At 53.4% G+C, this 17,375-nt stretch overlaps 1 protein-coding gene across 1 annotated transcript in view; it reads left to right on the top strand.

The window, feature by feature from the left end:
- Positions 1 to 17,375, top strand: part of KCNQ1 (potassium voltage-gated channel subfamily Q member 1) — a 320,110-nt gene that overhangs the window by 244,356 nt on the left and 58,379 nt on the right. The window contains exons 13-15 of the mRNA XM_035013527.1: positions 1,868 to 1,962; positions 2,830 to 2,876; positions 4,049 to 4,110. Coding sequence (XP_034869418.1) covers positions 1,868 to 1,962; positions 2,830 to 2,876; positions 4,049 to 4,110 — 204 coding nt within the window. The remainder of the gene's footprint in view (positions 1 to 1,867; positions 1,963 to 2,829; positions 2,877 to 4,048; positions 4,111 to 17,375) is intronic.

The following is a 17,375-nucleotide window of genomic DNA, read 5'->3' as shown; positions in this document are numbered from 1 at the left end:
CAGAAGGGAGGGGCGGGGCTCAGCACCCCCAATCTTGCAGAAGGGAGGGGCGGGGCTCAGCACCCCCATCTTGCAGAAGGGAGGGGCAGTGCTCAGCACCTCATCTTGCAGAAGGGAGGGACGGCTCAGCACCCCATCTTACAGAAGGGGGGATAGGGTTCAGCAGCCCCATCTTATAGAAGGAAAAACTAAGATCTGGGGACATTATCACTAGCCTGTACCTAAGTGTTGCTATTATGATTGTCATTCAACTGAGCATGGGGTGGGGGGGCAGAGGGTCCGCCTAGAATCCTCTCCTGTGCCCGCCCCTATGATCTCATGACAGACCTTGGATGTAGCCCACAAGATGATGCAGGTGGTTCTGGAGCCCAGCATGGGCCCCAAGGGTGGCAAGTCCTCCTATCAGGGACACAGCTGTGCTTTGGGGAAGATCAGGTCAATCCCAGCCCTCCCCCACCAATCTCAGGGTGCTGGTTTGGGGCCCAGAGAGGGGTTGTGTGTTGCCTGTGAGGGCCGAGGGCCCACCTGGTAGGTCATGTGGGAGGACAGAGACCCCCCGGGCTTCTGGGTTCCAGCTCCTGGGAGGGAGAAGGCCTCTGCCTTGGAATTCTCAGAGTCCAGAATCCTAGCGGGGGCACCGCCAGAACACTGCCGAGTTGCCCATTGGATGGCAGAGCCCCTGGGCGCGTCAGAAGCACAACCCGGGATCTGAATAAGGTGCCCTCCAGGGTACCCCATGTTTCTGGGAAAGCAGGGCTGGCCATGCCATCGGACTAGGGGAGCCCCAGTCTCAGGGGCAGGGGGGCACCGCAAGGAGAGGTAGGTCTCTGCTGGGCAGGGAGGACATGTCCCCAGGGGCCCCAGGGAGGAGACCCGGCCCGGACCCTCGGTGGGTCTCTGAACCTCATTCCTCATGGCCTCTGCCCCGGGCCGGCCTCCTCCACCAAGCTATCTGGCTTGCCTCCGGGCCTTTGCCCTCCCCAGCAAGAGGCAGTAACCCCAGGCTCGTCGCTAATGCGGACTCCAGAGCTGATGAGCCCCGCCCTGGGCCCCACCCGACCAGGCGTCCCCGTGGCCCCTTGGATAGAGGGGTTGTGTTCCCACGCAGCAGTGCCTGGTTTGTGTGGATGAAGGGCCATCAAACCCCCCACTCAGCCGGCCTGCCGCTACCTGGGGGAGACCCTCTGCCCACGGGCTCCTGGGAACGGGGCCATAAATGTGGCTTGAGGTTTTGCCGACATCATGAGAAGCCTCGTTCTCTCTGTTGTGGTTTCTGGTGATTTCACCTGAGCCCCATGTGCGTTCATGGGCTCAGAGCTGGTGCCAAGCGGAGGTGCCGTGGGGTCAGCTGCCCTGCCCCAGGCCTGCTGTGGGAGCATCCCCTCTGCTCTGGCAGCCTCGGAGCCCCAGCAGGCAGCCTGGCGCAGAGAGCGGGCACGACAGGCAGGGCTGTCACCCAGGGCCGCCTCCGCCAGGCTCTCCCCCACCCAGAGAGCAGTGTGAGTGTCAGCGCTCAGCTTGGGGCCAGGAGGACAGTGGTTGCACAAAGCTGGGCCCCTCCTGGCCCAGCAGCTGGACGGGTTCTTCCCAAGAACGGGCTGGTAACCTGCAAAGGGGAAGCAGGCAGGGGCCCTGCAGTGAGTGGGCAGGAAGCGAAGGCCCAGAGAGGCCAAGCCACTAGCCTGGGATCCCCCAGCCCCAGCGACCAAGGCCTGGGGATGAGGGGGCCCCTGCGTGTGCCCTGGGCCAGGACGGCCCCGTTGCACCACAGGGGTGACCTCCTTAAGTCCCTAGAGGCCCCCTGCAGGCAGGCAGCGCTGGGCCGACAGGGCGCAGCACAGGGAGTGACCGTCTTTGTGGCCTGCAGCAAGCGCGGAAACCCTACGACGTGCGGGACGTCATCGAGCAATACTCCCAGGGCCACCTCAACCTCATGGTGCGCATCAAAGAGCTGCAGAGAAGGTGAGCACGGGCACCGGGGGCGGACAGGGGGGTGGCTGGGCGGGGGGCCCCTCCCTTCCCACTCCGGCAGCACCAGCTCGGCAGCCAGCCGCCCCCACAGAGCCACAGGACGCCCTGCATGCCCACCTCCTACCACAGCACCCCCGAGCGAGGGGGGCCGGGCCTGCCGCACAGAGTCCCTCCCCCGGGGCTGCATGTCTGAGGCCTCCCTGTCCTGGACCTGGAACCAGGAACCCTAACCAGTGGGAGACGCCGGCGTCCAGCTTCCGGCGTCCAGCCTGGAGAGCTGTTCCCATGGAAGCGGTGTGGTCCCGGGGCCTGCGCAGGCTCAGACCAGCTGTGCCTCTGTGGTGGGCTTGCCTGGAAACCTCACCTCCGTGTCCCAGGGTATGGCTGGGACACTGTGCCCATCCTGACCACAACCAGAGGTCAGGCTGCCCCCTACCATGGCTAACCCACTGTGGGGACATGAAGCCCTCTCAGCTCCGTGACCGGGCCTCACCCTGGAAGGGCCACTCTCCAGCCGGTCTCTCTGAGTGTGGCTGAGGTGCCTGGCCTGGGCCTCTTACAAAGCAGTGACGGGACCTGGGGCAGTCCTGAGGCCCTGCCCTGCCCAGGGAGGAAGCCTAAGGGACTGCCCAACTACTGCCCTTGCCTCTGAGCTCCCCACAGTGATATGGGCCTCTGGTGCCCGTGAGGCCCCGTGGCAAGTTCATGGGTGGCAGTGGTGGGTGTCCCCAGAAGGGGTGGGTGGCTTGTCGCCCTGCCGGGTACCTGGCCTGTCCACCCACTGGCGGGCTGGGTGTGTGTGTGGTGCCCAGGCCGAGCATGAGCTGGTGTCCATCTGTCTCCCTCCCTCCCTCCCAGGCTGGACCAGTCCATCGGGAAGCCCTCCCTCTTCATCTCCGTCTCAGGTGGGTTTCCTCATCAAGACCCCCACCTCCCCCCCCACCCACACCCACCTCTCCCCCTCAGAATGGGCCACCAGGGCCTTGGAAGTGCAGGACAGGCCCACATGCGCCTGAGGGGGGCAGGTGGACCCCACCCCGAACCAAGTGCCTAGGCATGTGCTTTACAAAGGAATTTTCAGTTAGTGCAGGATCCCTTTAAACAGTGGGCCTTTCTAGGCCCTCCGAGATCCGGCTGTGACCGCCATGCAGGGTGAGTAGCCAGCCCTGAGGGCCTGAGGGGCCAGCAGCATCAGCAGCGGGGTGGGGGGGCCATTCTCCAGCCCTGACCCCTCGTGTTCCCCGGACCGGGCCTACGGCTCCCTCCAGGGAGGACAGGGCCAGGCCAGTTCCTTGGGTCGCCCAACCCAAGTTGCAGTGGGAGCCGCGGCTCACGGGGGGCTGGATGGCAGGGCAGCTGGGCAAGGCCAGCGCGGCGGGGGCGGGGGTGGGGGGCCGCGCAGAATGTGCAGGCCCACGTCAGCAATCCGGCAGGATTGTTCCAGACCACCGCAATAAAGCAAGTATCGCGATAAAGCGGGTCTAAAGAATTTCAGGGCTTCCCAGGGCAGATAAAAGTTAGGGTTACGCCCTAGCATAGTCCGCTATGTGCAACGGCTCCACGTCCGGAAAACCAACCGGCAGACCTCACCCAAAAGGACTCTGTTGCTAAGAAGTGCAGGCCGTCACCTGAGCCGCCAGCGGGGTCGTCTCGGATGACGCGTCACCACGACAGAGAATAATGAAAATGCTTGAACCATGGCACAAATCACTAAAATGTGGCACAGAGACAGGAAGTGAGCAAATGCTGTTGGGCAGTGGCACCCACAGGCTCGCCCACCGCAGGGTCGCCACAGACCCTCCGCCCCTGCAACACGCAGCACCCACACAGTGCCAAACACGGGGTGCATCTGCAGTGCACCCACAGCCCCCCAGGGCCGTCCCCGTCCTCATGCGCCGGGCTCTCCGAGGCCCTGCGGGGCACCCTGCCCAGCCACCCCCATGCCTCCCAGGGTTCCCACCGTGGAGGTGCTCACAGTGCAGACCTTTGACCCGCGGCCGCCCCCCATCACCCTTCCCTCCAAGCACCCCCACCCCACCAACACACACGTCCCTGATCTGGGTGCTCCACCCCACAGAGAAGAGCAAGGATCGCGGCAGCAACACCATCGGGGCCCGCCTGAACCGGGTGGAAGACAAGGTAGGCGCGGGAGTCCCAGGCCACGCGGCCTCTGATGACCGTCCTGGTCCTGGGGGCGGCCCACAGTAGCCCTTCACTCTCCCACCTGCGTCCCGAGCCCGCGTGCGGGCCTCCCTGCCCCCCGGCCTGTGCTCAGGGTGTTTCGGGGGCTCAGGGAGGTCAGAGGTGCCGAGAGTGGTACGAGGGTGCGTCGGGGTGCGTTGGCGGGGAGTTGGGGCTGCAGACTCAAGGATCCTCCACGGTAGGGTGCAGACCGTGCTGGGAGGGGTTCCGTGCCGGCCAAGGCCCCACTCGGTATCCAGGTGGGACGTGGGGCCTGTGGGTCTTCCTCTGCTGCGAAGCCCACGCTCCCTCTGCTCAAGCATGGGCCCCTCGGCGGGCACAGCCTCGGCCACCGGGATGCCTCCATGCCTCAGGCAGGCTTGTGGGCCTCTCAGCGCGGGAGCCTCTTCCCGGGGTGTCCTAGGGGGCCGAGGGAGCCTTTCTCAGGCTCAGGCCCACCCTGTGAAGTGTCCGTGGTTTGGAGGGGGCCGTTATCTTGCCCGACAGCTCGTCGGTCTACACGGGCTTTATCTGAAAGTAGCTGGGAGACTAAAAATAGAGGGATTTTGTTGGGCAGGGCCTGTGTCTGCTGCTTGGTTTCCTTGGCAACCCCGGGCTCTGGCCCACTTCCATCCCCGCTGAAGCTGGGCAGGCAGGGCAGGGGCACAGCTCCCTGTCCCCACCCCACCCCGGGCCCCGGCCTGCAACATCACCCCCTCCCCACCTGCATCATCTGCCCTGACCTTTGCTGGCCGTGGGGCCATGACGCCGGATGGACCCAGATAGAGAGAGGGAGGACCACTGTCCAGGTGCCCACAGGGGTCCTCACTTTGGGCCTGGCCAGCTGAGACTGTGTGACCCCAACATGTGGCCTGCCGGGGGGCCTGGCCCCCCGGGCAGTGCAGGCCCCAGCCAGGCAGGTAACTGGCCTGCTCTCAGGCAGATGGCCCAGTGGCAGATGGCCCTGTCCGGCAGGATGCGAGCAGGAGAGGTCACATCAGCAGGCGACAGGTATCAGAGGCCCGGGGATCCTCCACTGAACAAAGGGTATCCTCAGCACGCGCTCTTCTCAGGACCAGGGGCTGGGGGCTGGCATTATCCGGTAGGCGCTGCTGGTGTCCACCCCCAGTACAGCAGGCCAGGCCCTCTGCGGGGGGCTTCTAGACATCAGAGGAAGCCGAGGTAGAGCAGGGAATAGACCCAGGCTCCTCTGTCCAACCTCCTCACCCAGCCCTGGCACCCTGGCCAAGGAGCTTTTGCTAACTGGCCCCACTGCTGATGGGACGCATGGTGGCCCTTGGGCACACAGGCCTCCCCGCCCCAGCGGCCCTGGGAGTGGGCCCTGCTGCACCAGCTTCTAGATGCGTCCACCTCTCCTTGACCCCCTGCCCTGCCGTTCTAGAGCTTTCTTATGGCTCTGGCCACTGCTTCTCGGGGCGGGCCACCCCTTGAAGCTCAGACTAGAGCCTGGTGTCCTCTGGGGGTGACCGTGGGTAGGGGGCAGGGTCTCCTGGAGCAGTGCCCCCTCCCTAGTCTGGAGGAGCAGACATCCAGCCGCCTGCCCGGGTCTGACCCCCAGGGTGGCCTGGCTGGCCTCCAGGATAGGGAATTACGTACGCGCCCTCATTTCTTCAGATCTGAACAACAAAGGGAAGTATTTTCCGGAGTCCCTGATCCCTGGGGGCAAGGTTTGGGAACAAAGCCCCCGGTGGCCTCGGCCCCCAGGAGACGGGTGACCACTGGGCCGTGAGGACTCTGGGACATCCACACACACGGTGACCGGGGAGACTGGGGCTGTGCCGTCTCCGTCCCCTTCTGCTGTGAGGAACCAGCTCAGTCTGAGAGCCGGACCCACCTGCTTGCGGTCTCCCAGGTGGTGCCCAAGCCCACACTCTGTGCCAGATCACAGCCCCCGCGGTCCCTCGAGAGGCTGGCAGGGATGGGCTCAGCCTGCTCCAGCCCTCCTCCGCTGCCGGCCCGGGCCCCCTCGGCGACAGACCCTGGGAAAGGGCCTCACCAGGTCCAGAGGGCATGGTGGCACGTCCCGAGCCCCGTGTTATCACAGTTATCACCAGGGCCATCGGGACCATAAACAACCCCGAGCAATCCTGCTGACTGCGGGAAGCTGGAGGCAGGAAATCCAGCCGCCCCCGGCCCTCCGGGGCCCAGCAGGCCTGCAGCAGTGCCAGCCGGCCAGAGTCCCCGGGCCGTCCCCGACCCCGCTGGGCTGGCCGCGGGCGGGACAGGAGCCCGGCCCTCACACTGGGAGGCAGGGCTCTGGCCCAGCTATGATGGAGCTCCCATCCCAGGTGCGCTCACTCAGCTGCGGGACACGGGCTTGGAGAAGAGGGGGAGGAGGACATTTGGGGAGCACGGCTGCTGGTCCCCATTCTCGGGAGCAGATCGATTCTGAGAGCAGGGGGCTGGGCTGTCCACTTGCTGGGAGCTACCAGGGAAAGCTAGCTCGGCTTGTCCAGTGGTGCCTCGGTTTCCCTGCAAGGAGCCCCCTTCCCTTATGTCCAGGCCAGGGGCCACAATGGGGAGAAGGGTCCCAGGTACTTCTGCTCGCGGGAGCCCTTATCACAGCTCCTGCCTGCCAGAGGGCTTCCCCCCACCTCAGAGCGCCCCGCCCACCTGTTCCTGGGGTGCCTAGCTCCCTGGCCTGGCCCGGCCGGGCTGTGGAGGCTTGCCTCGCTCCAAGGCTGTGAAAAGCAAAACTGGCATTCCTGCCCCACAGCCTGTGTCCCCACGGGCCTCACCCCCACGCAGTTGGGAACCTGCTCCCCGTGTCTCAGGCCGGCTCCCCACTGGCCTCCCTTTAGCAATGAAAGGAAAAGGCACGAGAAGCTGCTCGCCGGCTTCTGTTTAAAAATCACGAGAGCCTCCACGTGCTCCTTCCTGTCGTTCTCCTCCTGGGAAGGAAGGACCTTCATTTGCCCAAATAAATCCTTCCTTACGGGTGGGGAAACTGAGCCCCAGAGAGGTTGAGCAGTTGCCCAAGGTCACACAGCGGGTCCGGTGAAGAGCCGGTCCCGGTGGAGGCCACAGGTGGGTGGGGGAGCTGAGGTGGAGAGACAGAGGAAGCCGGAAAGTGCTTCATAAACACGAAACCTTGAGGGGCCTGCTGGAAAAGAAGCCAGGTGGCAGCGTGGAGGGCCAAGCTGGGGAGCGGGGGGTGGGGAGCAGGCGGTAAGGCCCATGGGCTGCGCCAGCCAGAGTGGCGGCACAGATTAGGACAGAGGGGCCTGGCCAGGCCCTGGAACAGGAGTCCTGAGAACATGGGCCCCTGCCCAGCCCCCGGCCCCTCGAGGGCTGCTCGGGAGGCAGGCAGCCCCTTGGCTCTCTGGGGAGCCGTGGAGAAGCCTGCTCCAACCTTCCGCCCCCGTGCGTATTCTTAGCTCAGTCCCCAGGACAGGCTGCAGGGCTGATGTTGAGCCCTGTTTATTTTGCAAGCTCAGCTCATACTGCTTTTGCTGATATGAGGAGCACAGTGGGCTGGGAGGATTTCTTTCTTCTCTGTTTTTGCCGGAAATGTTCATGGCTTAGAGCCGGACAAAGGGAAGGCCTGGGTTTGCAGGCCCCAGCTCAGAGGGCGTGGGTGGGAAGGGGCCCCCACCCCCACCATCTGATGCTCCTTCCGTAGCCTCCTGTCCTGGAACCCTGGCCAGGCACACCTTTCTCCTGGACCCGAACGCCCCCAGCCTGGGAGTGCCCTTCTCCACAGCACACTGGCCCTGGACCCCTCTGCTGAGCACACGTTTGCCCTCCCCTTGGATCAGACAAGCCCAGTTACCCAGGACCTGGCGTCTGCCCCAGACACAGCTCCTCCTGCTCTGTCAGCCCAGAGGGACTCCTCCACACACCCCCCACCCCAAGCTATCAGCTGGCCTGAGACCTTGTCATCCCAGCAACCCCTCCCCGCTCACCCCCAAGAGCCACCAGATGCCACTCACCCGGCTCTCCAGCCCCGTGGCCTCCCCACTGGGCCTGGGTGTTGGTCATCTCCCTCTGTGACCATTGTCCAGCCATCCATGTGGACTCCGGCCCCACCAGCCCTTCAAAGTATGCATTATTTCCTAGACACAGCTGAAATCCGCCTGCTAGTGTTTTCTTCAGGATTTCTGCCTTGCCATCTACGTATGAGATACATACCTCACCTCATTTTCCTCTTCTGTACTGTCTTCATCAAGACGTGGTGTCAAATGTATGTGAGCCTCACTGAACGAGTGGGGAAGTGTGCTCTCTTTTTCCACATTCTAGAATATTTTATATGGGATTCAGAATTTTCTTTTCCCCTTTGAATGTTCGGTGAAATTTAAAGGTAAAGCCATCCAGGCCTGGTGCTTTCTTTGTGGGAAGACTTCACGCTCTGAGTCAAAGACTTGGCAGTTATGGGATGGCGGGTTTTCTATCTCTTCTCGTGTCAGTTTTGTTCAGTTTTACATTCCAGAAATCTGTACATTTCCTCTCAGTTTTCCAACTTACTGCCATTATAATTTTAATGTCCATATCATCAGTAGCTAAGTGCCTTTTTTATTGCCAGTATTATTTATTTGTGCCTTTGCTTTTTTCCCCCCATTGGTCGAGCTTGCCAGCTATTTACCAATTTTATTAATATTGTCAACAAACTTTTGACTTTATTGATCCTCACTCTTGTAAGTTTTGATTTTTTTTTTAAATTTATTTATTAGAGAGAGAGAGAGAGAGAGCGCAAGAGGGGGTAGGGTTAGAGGGAGAAGCAGACTCTCCGCCGAGCAGGGAGCCCGATGTGGGACTCAATCCCCGGACTCTGGGATCATGACCTGAGCCGAAGGCAGTCGCTCAACCAACTGAGCCACCCAGGCGCCCAGTTTTGATTTTATTTCATTGACCTCTCTTTGTTTTCTTCCATCTACTTGACCTCAATATATTGCTCTTTCTCTAACTTCTTAGGTTGGATAATTACTAACTTTCAGACTTTCTAGATTTCTAAGGTGTGAGTTTAAGGCTGTACATTTTCGTCTAACTACCACTTAAAGGGCATCCTCCAGTTCTGATATGTAGCATTTGAATCTAATGTCCTTTCACGTATATGTCTTTCTCGTCTCCGTGATGACCTCTTGTTTGCCCCAGCAGCTATTTACAAGATGACTTCTGTCATCGTTAGGATTGTGAGAGTTTTCTAATTGCTCACTTGTCACGGAAAGTGAATGTGTGACACCAGTCGTTTGAAATACTGTGAAACATGTTTAATGGCACAATAAGTCATCCGTTTTTGTAAATGGACTTTCTGTACTTGGATACCATGTGTATTCTGACGCTGTCGGCTGCAAGGTTATATTTACGTCCATTAGGACAAGCTGGCTAATTGTTTTCTTGAAATCTATATTCTGATTGGAATATTGTTATCTCCTTGACCCATCAATACTGAGAAATACCTCAAAATTCCAACTGCTGTGGAGAATTTGTCTAATTTTCCTTATATTTCTGTTAGTTTTTACGTTATGCGTTTTTAGATCTTATGACTAGATGCATATATTCAACTTTTTATATCGTCGCCGCTGGATTCAGTGTTTTATAATCACACAGCCTCCTCTTTATATCCAGCAGTGTTTTCTTTACCCTTAAAGTCTATTATCGCCAGTTAATTTGTTTGCACATCTTTTTTTAAAAGCTTTATTGAGGTATAATTTGCATGCCATAAAGTTCATGTGATGTAAATGTGTGACAGATTTTAGTAAATTTCTAATTTGATGTGCAACTATCGTCAAACCTAAGTTTTAGAACATTTTCAACATCCCCCAAATTCTCTCAATTCCATTTGCAATCATTGCCAGTTCCTACCCCTAGCCGCAGTCTTTCTGTCTTTTTATCCTTAAATTTCTTTTTTTTTTTTAGGTGGGGGGGGAGAGAGAGAGATTGTGAAAGAGGGAGAGGAGGGGCAGAGAGAGAGAGAGAATCTTAAGGAGACTCCTTGCCCAGCGTGGAGCCCGACGTGGGGCTCCATCTCACAACCCTGAGATCATGACCCGAGTTGAAACCGAGAGTTGGATGCTTAACTGACTGAGCCACCCAGGTGCCCTCCTTAAATTTCTGTAAGGCTAGAAATTTGCCTTTTATAAAGGTTTCATATAAATGGAGTCGTCCAACGTGTGGTGTTCTGAGTTTAGGGTTTGTTTGTTTGTTTTTTTACATAATGTAATGTTCTTGAGGTTCATCTTTGTTGTGCCATGTTTTTCTTTCTTGTTTAATGCTGACTAGTATTCTGTTGTATGGATAGACCACATTTTGTTTATGCAATTGCCAGTTGATGGACATTTGGATAGTTTGCAGTTTGGGGTTATTATAGGTAATGCTGCTGTGGACTATTATCTACAAGCCTTTGTATGGACATACATTGTCATATCTTAGATTCCTAAGAGTGAAATTGATGGGTTCTATGGTAAGTTTCTTTTCAACTTTCTAAAAAAAAAACTTTTGATCTGTTTTCCGAAGGGATCTGTACCATTTTGATGTCCCACCAGTAACATACAAAGGTTCCACTTTCTCTGTATCATTGCAAATATGTGGTAGGGGTGGTCTTTTTTATTTTAGCCGATCTGGGCAGTATGTGATCGCGTCTCATTGTGGGTTTGATTTGCATTTCACTAATCACCAATGATGTTGAGCAGACTTTCATGTGGTTATTTAACATTCGTAGTCGTGTTTGGTGAAGTGTGCATTCAACTCTCTTGCCTGTTTTCCTGCTTAAGTTGTTTGTTCTGTTACTGAGTCATAAGAGTGGCTTATGTGTTCCAGACAAAAGTCCTCTATCAGATACACGACTTACAAATATTTTCTCCCCTTCTGTGGCTGTCTGTTCATTTTCTTCATCATTTCTTTAAAAAAAAAAAAAAGTTTTACATCTTAATGAAGTCCAATGTATGTTTTCTTGTGTAGCTCATGCTTTTGATAGTCTACCCAAGGCCATGAATGTTTTCTTCCAGAAGTTTTATGGGTTTAACTGTTATATTTAGGTCTGTAATTTATTTTCAGTTAATTTTGGGGTGTGGTGTGAGGTCAAGTCTAAGTTAATTTCCTTTATTTTTTTTTATTTTTTAATTTTTTGCTTATAGATATCCCATGGCCTTGGCACCTTCTGTTGAAAAGACTTTTTCCCATTGAATTGTCACAGCACCTTTGTCAGAAATCAATTGAGCAGAAATATATGGGTTTATTTCTGGATTCTCAAGTCTGTTCTCTTTGTCTATATGCCTGTCCTCAAATCCACATTACACTGTCTCGATTATTGTAGCTGTATAGTATGTTTTGAAATCAGGTAGTGTAAGTCTTCCAGGTTTTTTCTTCTTTCTCAAATTGTTTTGCTCATTCTAAGTCCTATGAATTTTTCTACAAATTTTAGAATCATCTTGTCAGTTTCTACCAAAAGAAAGAAAAAGAAAGAAAGAAAGAAAGAAAGAAAGAAAGAAAGAAAGAAAGAAAGAAAGAAAGAAAGAGAAAGAAAGAGAGAAAGAGCTGGGATTTTGATAGGGACTGTGTTGAACCTATGGATCCATTTGGGAAAAACTGACATCTTAACAATATAGAGTCTCCTAATTCATAAGCATGTTATATCCTTCCATTCATTTGGTCTACTTTAGTTTCTTCCAGTGATGTCATTTTTGGTGTACAATTCTTACACATCTTTTGTTAAATTTACTCCTAAATATTTTATGATTTTTGGTGCTATTGTTAATGGAACTGTTTCCTTCATTTCATTTTTGAATTATTACTAGTATATAAAAATACTATTAATTTTTTATATCAAACTTGGAAAATGTGACTTTGCTGTTATTAATTCTAGTAAATTTTGTTGTTATTGTTGATTCCTTAGGATTTTCCACATATAGAATCATGTCATGTGTGAATAAAGACAGTTTTACTTCCTTCCGATCTGGATGCCTTTAATTTCTCTTTTTGCCTATTTACACTGGCTTGAAATACCAGTAAAATGTTGACTAGAAGTAGCCAGATAATATCTAATTGAGAAAAGCACCCAGGCATTCACTATTGAGTGTGATATTAGCTGTAGGTTTCCCATAGGTGGTCTTTATCAGGTTGAGGATTTTTCCTTCTAAGAATGTTCAGAGTTCTTATCATGAATGCATGTTGGATTTTCTCAAATACTCATTCTGCATCTTTTGAGGTGGTCACATGGTTTTTATCCCTTCTGCTATTAATATGGTGTAATACCCAGTTTGGGGGTGTTAAACTAACTTTGCATTTCCCACTTGGTCATGGTTTATAATCTCTTTTATATGTTGCCATATCTAGTTTGCTAATATTTTGTTAAGAATGTATCTGTATTCATAAAGAATATTGATCTGTAGTTTTCTTGTGATTTTTTTTTTATTTTGGTGTCAGGTTTTTAAGTTCTTTTCAATCCTATGTACACATTTTGGGTGTCTTTTGCAAACACTTAATGGCTGAGGTTAAATCATTTAACACATTTATACTTAAAGTAATTTCTAATATATTTGGATTGATTTCTAGCAATATATTTTGTGTTTCCTTTTTGTACTAAATTTTTTAATGTTTATTTTGCCCCACTTTTAATGTTTACTTTGCTCCTTGTGTTGGGTTGATAGTTATTTTTCATTCTGCTTTTTCTTCTACTGGTTTTGAAGTTATATATTCTATTGTCATTCTTGTAGATGTCAACCTAGAACGTTTTAAATGGATATATAGCAGAATTAATTGTTACTTTTTATTACATCTGTAATAAAAGAAGGACATTAGAACCCTTTAGATTCAGCCACTCTCCTGCTGACTTATATTCTTTGTTGTTGTATATTTTAGTTCAATCGTGTTTCTTTTTTAACCCAATGATTCATAAATAGTAGTGTTTCATACAATCAATATATGTTTAAATTTACCCGCCTATTTGCCTTTTTTGTCACTCATCATTTATTTTTCATCTCAGATCTTACATCTGGGATCACTTTTTTCCCAGCTGAAGTATTTATTAGAATTTCCTTCATCAAAAGTCAGAATCTCTTGGATTTTATTTTATTTTTTTTAATGACTTCTTTTACTGTCGTTCTTAAAAAATATTTCCACTGGGAATAAAATTCTAGGCCCTAGGTTACCAAAATGGTTTTCTCTCAGCACATTGAAAATATTATCCAACTGTTCTTCGGCTTATCCTGCTAGCCCTGAGGACAGAGGTGAAGACAAGCTCTTGCTCCTTGGAAGGCAGTGTTTCTCTTCTCTCTGACTGCTTTGAAGATCATTCCTGTGGTTCTAGTTGTCTGCATTTTCACCACGGTGTCTTCACGGAGTTTCTTTTGTTTGTTCTGCTTGGAATTTGGTGAGTTCCCTTCATCTGTCATTTGGTGTCCGGCATGAGTTAGGAATTACTCTGTCATTAGCTCTTCAGATTTTAGCCAAAGCTAAAAGAAAATTAGCTCATTATCTCCTTCTGGAATTTTCATGAGGCATGTGGCAGACCATCTCACTCCCCACCACGCTTCTTAACCTCAGATTGTTTCTCTATACTATATTCTGGATAATGTCTTCTGATACACTTTCCAATTCACTAATTATTTCTTCAACTGTGTCTAATCTGCTGTTAAACCTGTCTGAGGAATATTTAATTTCAATTATTTTTCTGTTTATGAAACTTCTATTTGGCTCTTATTCATACCTGATAGATCATTTTTATAGTATCTTTCTCTTCACTTGTATATTTAAACTTAAAAAAAAATCTTGAAGTGCACTGAACGTGGCTATTGTATATTTGGTTTCTGTTAATTTTGGCGTCTAAACTCTTTGTAAGTCTGCTTCTCTGGTCTTTGTTTTTTCCTTGCTGGTTTTCATTCATAATATTTCATTTCCTTTAAGGGTTTTCTTGTTTAAAATCTTAAGTTTATAGATCTTAAAATTTATCTGTGGGTATTTTTTTTTAAGATTTTATTCATTTATTTGACAGAGAAAGACATAGCGAGAGAGGGAACACAGCAGGGGGAGTGGGAGAGGGAAAAGCAGGCTTCCTGCCGAGCATGGAGCCCGATGTGGGGCTCGATCCCAGGACCCTGGGATCATGACCTGAGCCGAAGGCAGACACCCAACGACTGAGCCACCAGGTGCCCCTATCTGTAGATATTTTTGAGGCCTAGCAGAATTGAGGGTCTCGGGGAGGATCTATGGCTACCTCTTCCTTTGCTGTACATGTGGGGGTACCACCATCCCGGACTTTAAATTCTAGGCTCAAAGTTTTCCAGAAATGCACCCAGGAAATATGCTTTTGGGCTTCCAAGCTGAGTGTGGATGTGATTTCTCAGAGAAAATATGGTCCCCTTAGCAGCAGGCAATTTTCTTGATAGTCTTTGTGGGAAGTGGATTATTTCTCACTGACCCTCACACTGAATGTAGAGTCCTTGGAAGATCCCAGCTTTATGTAGGGCTGTGCTGCAAGACTCCCCACCCCGGGCAGGCCTGGGCTCGGATGCCGTCCATCACCCATGAGAGCCATGTTTGCTTGGCTCATCAGATGTCTTCAGGGCAACTCTTGCCTCTGTGGGTCCCACGTTCACTGCACCTTCAGCTTCTCACCTCCTGTATATCCTGGTGAGCTCATCAATGCCTGTGAGTCTCTCTCTCTAACACGTGATCAGACAAGCTCTTGTCCTCGTACAGAGGACAGAATCAGGATTTTGAAGGTGGGGTTTTTCTGGGAAGCCTGGGTCTCATGGCTGCAGGGTCCCAGCTCCCTAGACTGGTTCCTGACTCTGCTGCATCCCGTTCCCCCTTGACCCTGGGAGCGACTGGGCGGTAGCAACGGGGCTGGTTTATGCCAGTCTCTGGGGTCTCAGTCGTAAGTGGGTCTCATGCTGGAACTCCAGGGGGTCTGGGTTGGGCCGCCAGCCCTCGGCAGGCTGGACTGAGAAGGACCTGCTCCTACAATCTCTCTACCCCTCAGAAAGGGAGGAATCTTCCTTCCTTCCTACACTAACTTGTACCAAGGCCCACTGGCCTAATTCAGCTAGGGGCCTCTGGGCCAGGGGCCAGCAAACTGGGACCTCTGGGCCAAATCTCAGCCCTGACCTGTTTTCATGTTTAAAACAAACAAACAAACAATTTTTAAAACAGAAAACAGCTTGAACGGGATCCACAACACCGATGATATTTACTGTCTGGTCCCATTATGGAAAAGTTTGCTGACCCCCAGTCTAGGCCAGGGTTGTCCATTAGAAATCTAGTGGGAGACACAGATGTATCTTAACATTTCCTAATAGCCACAGTTGAAAAGATAGGAAAAAATAGATTAGATTCACTATAATATACTTTACTGAACCCGATACATTGAAAATATTATCACTCCCATATATAATCAATATAAAAAAAATTGGGATGAATGACATCATTTCTTCAAAAGCTGGGTGTGTGTGTCATGCTTATAGAACATCTCAGTTTGGATGCTACGTTTTCCTAAGAACTACTCGGTCTGCATTTAGGTATAAAGCATACAGTTAAAAAAGGAGGTTCTCTTGCCTAAGTCATTCTAAACATACTTAAAGTTTTCTGATCACTGAATTGGGGGGTCTATACTTAAATTTAAATTTGAATTTGCTTAACTTCAATCAAATTAAAATTCACATTCCTCAGTTTCACGAGCCACATAGCAGGTAATCAGGGCCCAGTGGGGCTGCTGAATGGTTATTGGACACAGCCACTCTCGTGTGGCCCCCTGGCATCCAACCCAGGGGGACCCAGGGAGGGGCCCCATGAGCACCGCCGTGCTGAGAGGGTACCTGACGCAGGCAGACGAGGGACACCTCATAAGCCCTGACATCCCCAGCAGGGGCATGTCCTTGCAGGCCCCTCGGCTCACACTGCACAGAATGTTCCCTGGATTCCCTGCCTCGAGCCCCCGGAGCCCGTGACCCACACCTCCCTGTCCACTGCCTGCCTGGGACTCTGGTCCTTCCACCACATCTGTCTCCCGCCGGCCAGGCCTCCCCCGACTTCTGCTCTCAGGAAGCCGTCAGGAGCAGTGGTCAGGGCGCGAGGCCGCGTTTCCAGGCTGCCCGCAGAGCACCAGCTACCTTGGGCTCCATCGTGCCCCTCGCCGCCAGCTCCGGCCGGTCACATCAGGAAGTCGGGCGGGGTGGGGGGCTCCCACGACAGCCCCCCCTTCAGAGCCCCCCCACTCTCCTCTGCCCCTCCCCCGCACCGCTCTCCGTGCTGGTGAACTGTTCTTGAGTGACAGGGCCGTAAATAGGCGAAGGCGTGGGCTCTGGCTGATCAAAGGGCCCCCTTCAGAAGCCTTCATTAGCTGCTATTCTGGGAACTGGTTATTTTAAGGTTAGTGTATTTTTTCTTTCCTGAGGAGCCGTCTTAGTGGATGGCGAGGTCCTGAGGTGCTGGCTCTTCAGTCAAACCACACAAGCCCTGTTTTGTCTAGGGTTTCAAAGATAAACCTATAATGAAAGCGTCAGTTGACGCTGAGCGCCACCACCCCCATTCCTGGGCCGCGGTGGGCGGGCCCGCCGGGGAGTCCCCGAACCCCACGAGCCCAGGAGACCTGGCGGCCGCGCGCTCCTGGAGGGAGCCTGAGGTCAGAGCCCTCGGGGCCCGGGCCGCCTGGGTTCCCTGGGACGCCGAGCCGGGCCTTCTCACGGCCAGGGCAGCCCCGCGGGCCGTGCCCGGAGCCGGGCTCGGGAGGCTTCTCTCAGGAGGACGCCCAGCTTCGGCCAACAGCCTTCCAAGGGAGGACGCCCACCCTCAGCAGCGGCCGGGGGAGCGCTCGCTGACGTCACAGTTTAGGAAGGTGGTGATGCGCTGTGCTGGCGGGCGCGTGGGGACCCAGGCGCTCCCGGCCCTCGCTGGTGGGGCCGCGGGTCACGGCGCCACGGAGCTCTGGAAAGGAGGCCAGCACCGTCCGCTAACGTTAGAAGATCGTGTGCCCTTGCGGCTCCCAGGCCGCGCCCGGGGTAGCAGAGCCCCAGGGCTGGGGATTTACGTAGGGGGACCCTCGGCACAGCCCAGTTTGTAAGAGCGAGAAACAGCCGCTTGCTTCGGGCTTGGGGGGGGGGGGGAGCAAACCGACCCCCCCCCCCCCCCAGCGGCAGGAGGGACCCCCTCGCGAGCTGCCGAGGAAGATGACCAGAGCTGGATAACAAGAGCGCACAGCCCACGACGGCGGAGGGGAGGGCAGTGCGTGCTCGGCCGCAGGGCGCGGGGACTGCCGGGCAGCGGGCAGC

Source organism: Mirounga leonina, unplaced genomic scaffold (assembly GCF_011800145.1).
Source record: "Mirounga leonina isolate KUSES-001 unplaced genomic scaffold, KU_Mleo_1.0 Mir_166, whole genome shotgun sequence".
Lineage (NCBI taxonomy): Eukaryota > Metazoa > Chordata > Mammalia > Carnivora > Phocidae > Mirounga > Mirounga leonina.
The sequence above is the reverse complement of the archived record's forward strand: the minus strand, read 5'-3'. Positions and strand labels throughout refer to the sequence as shown.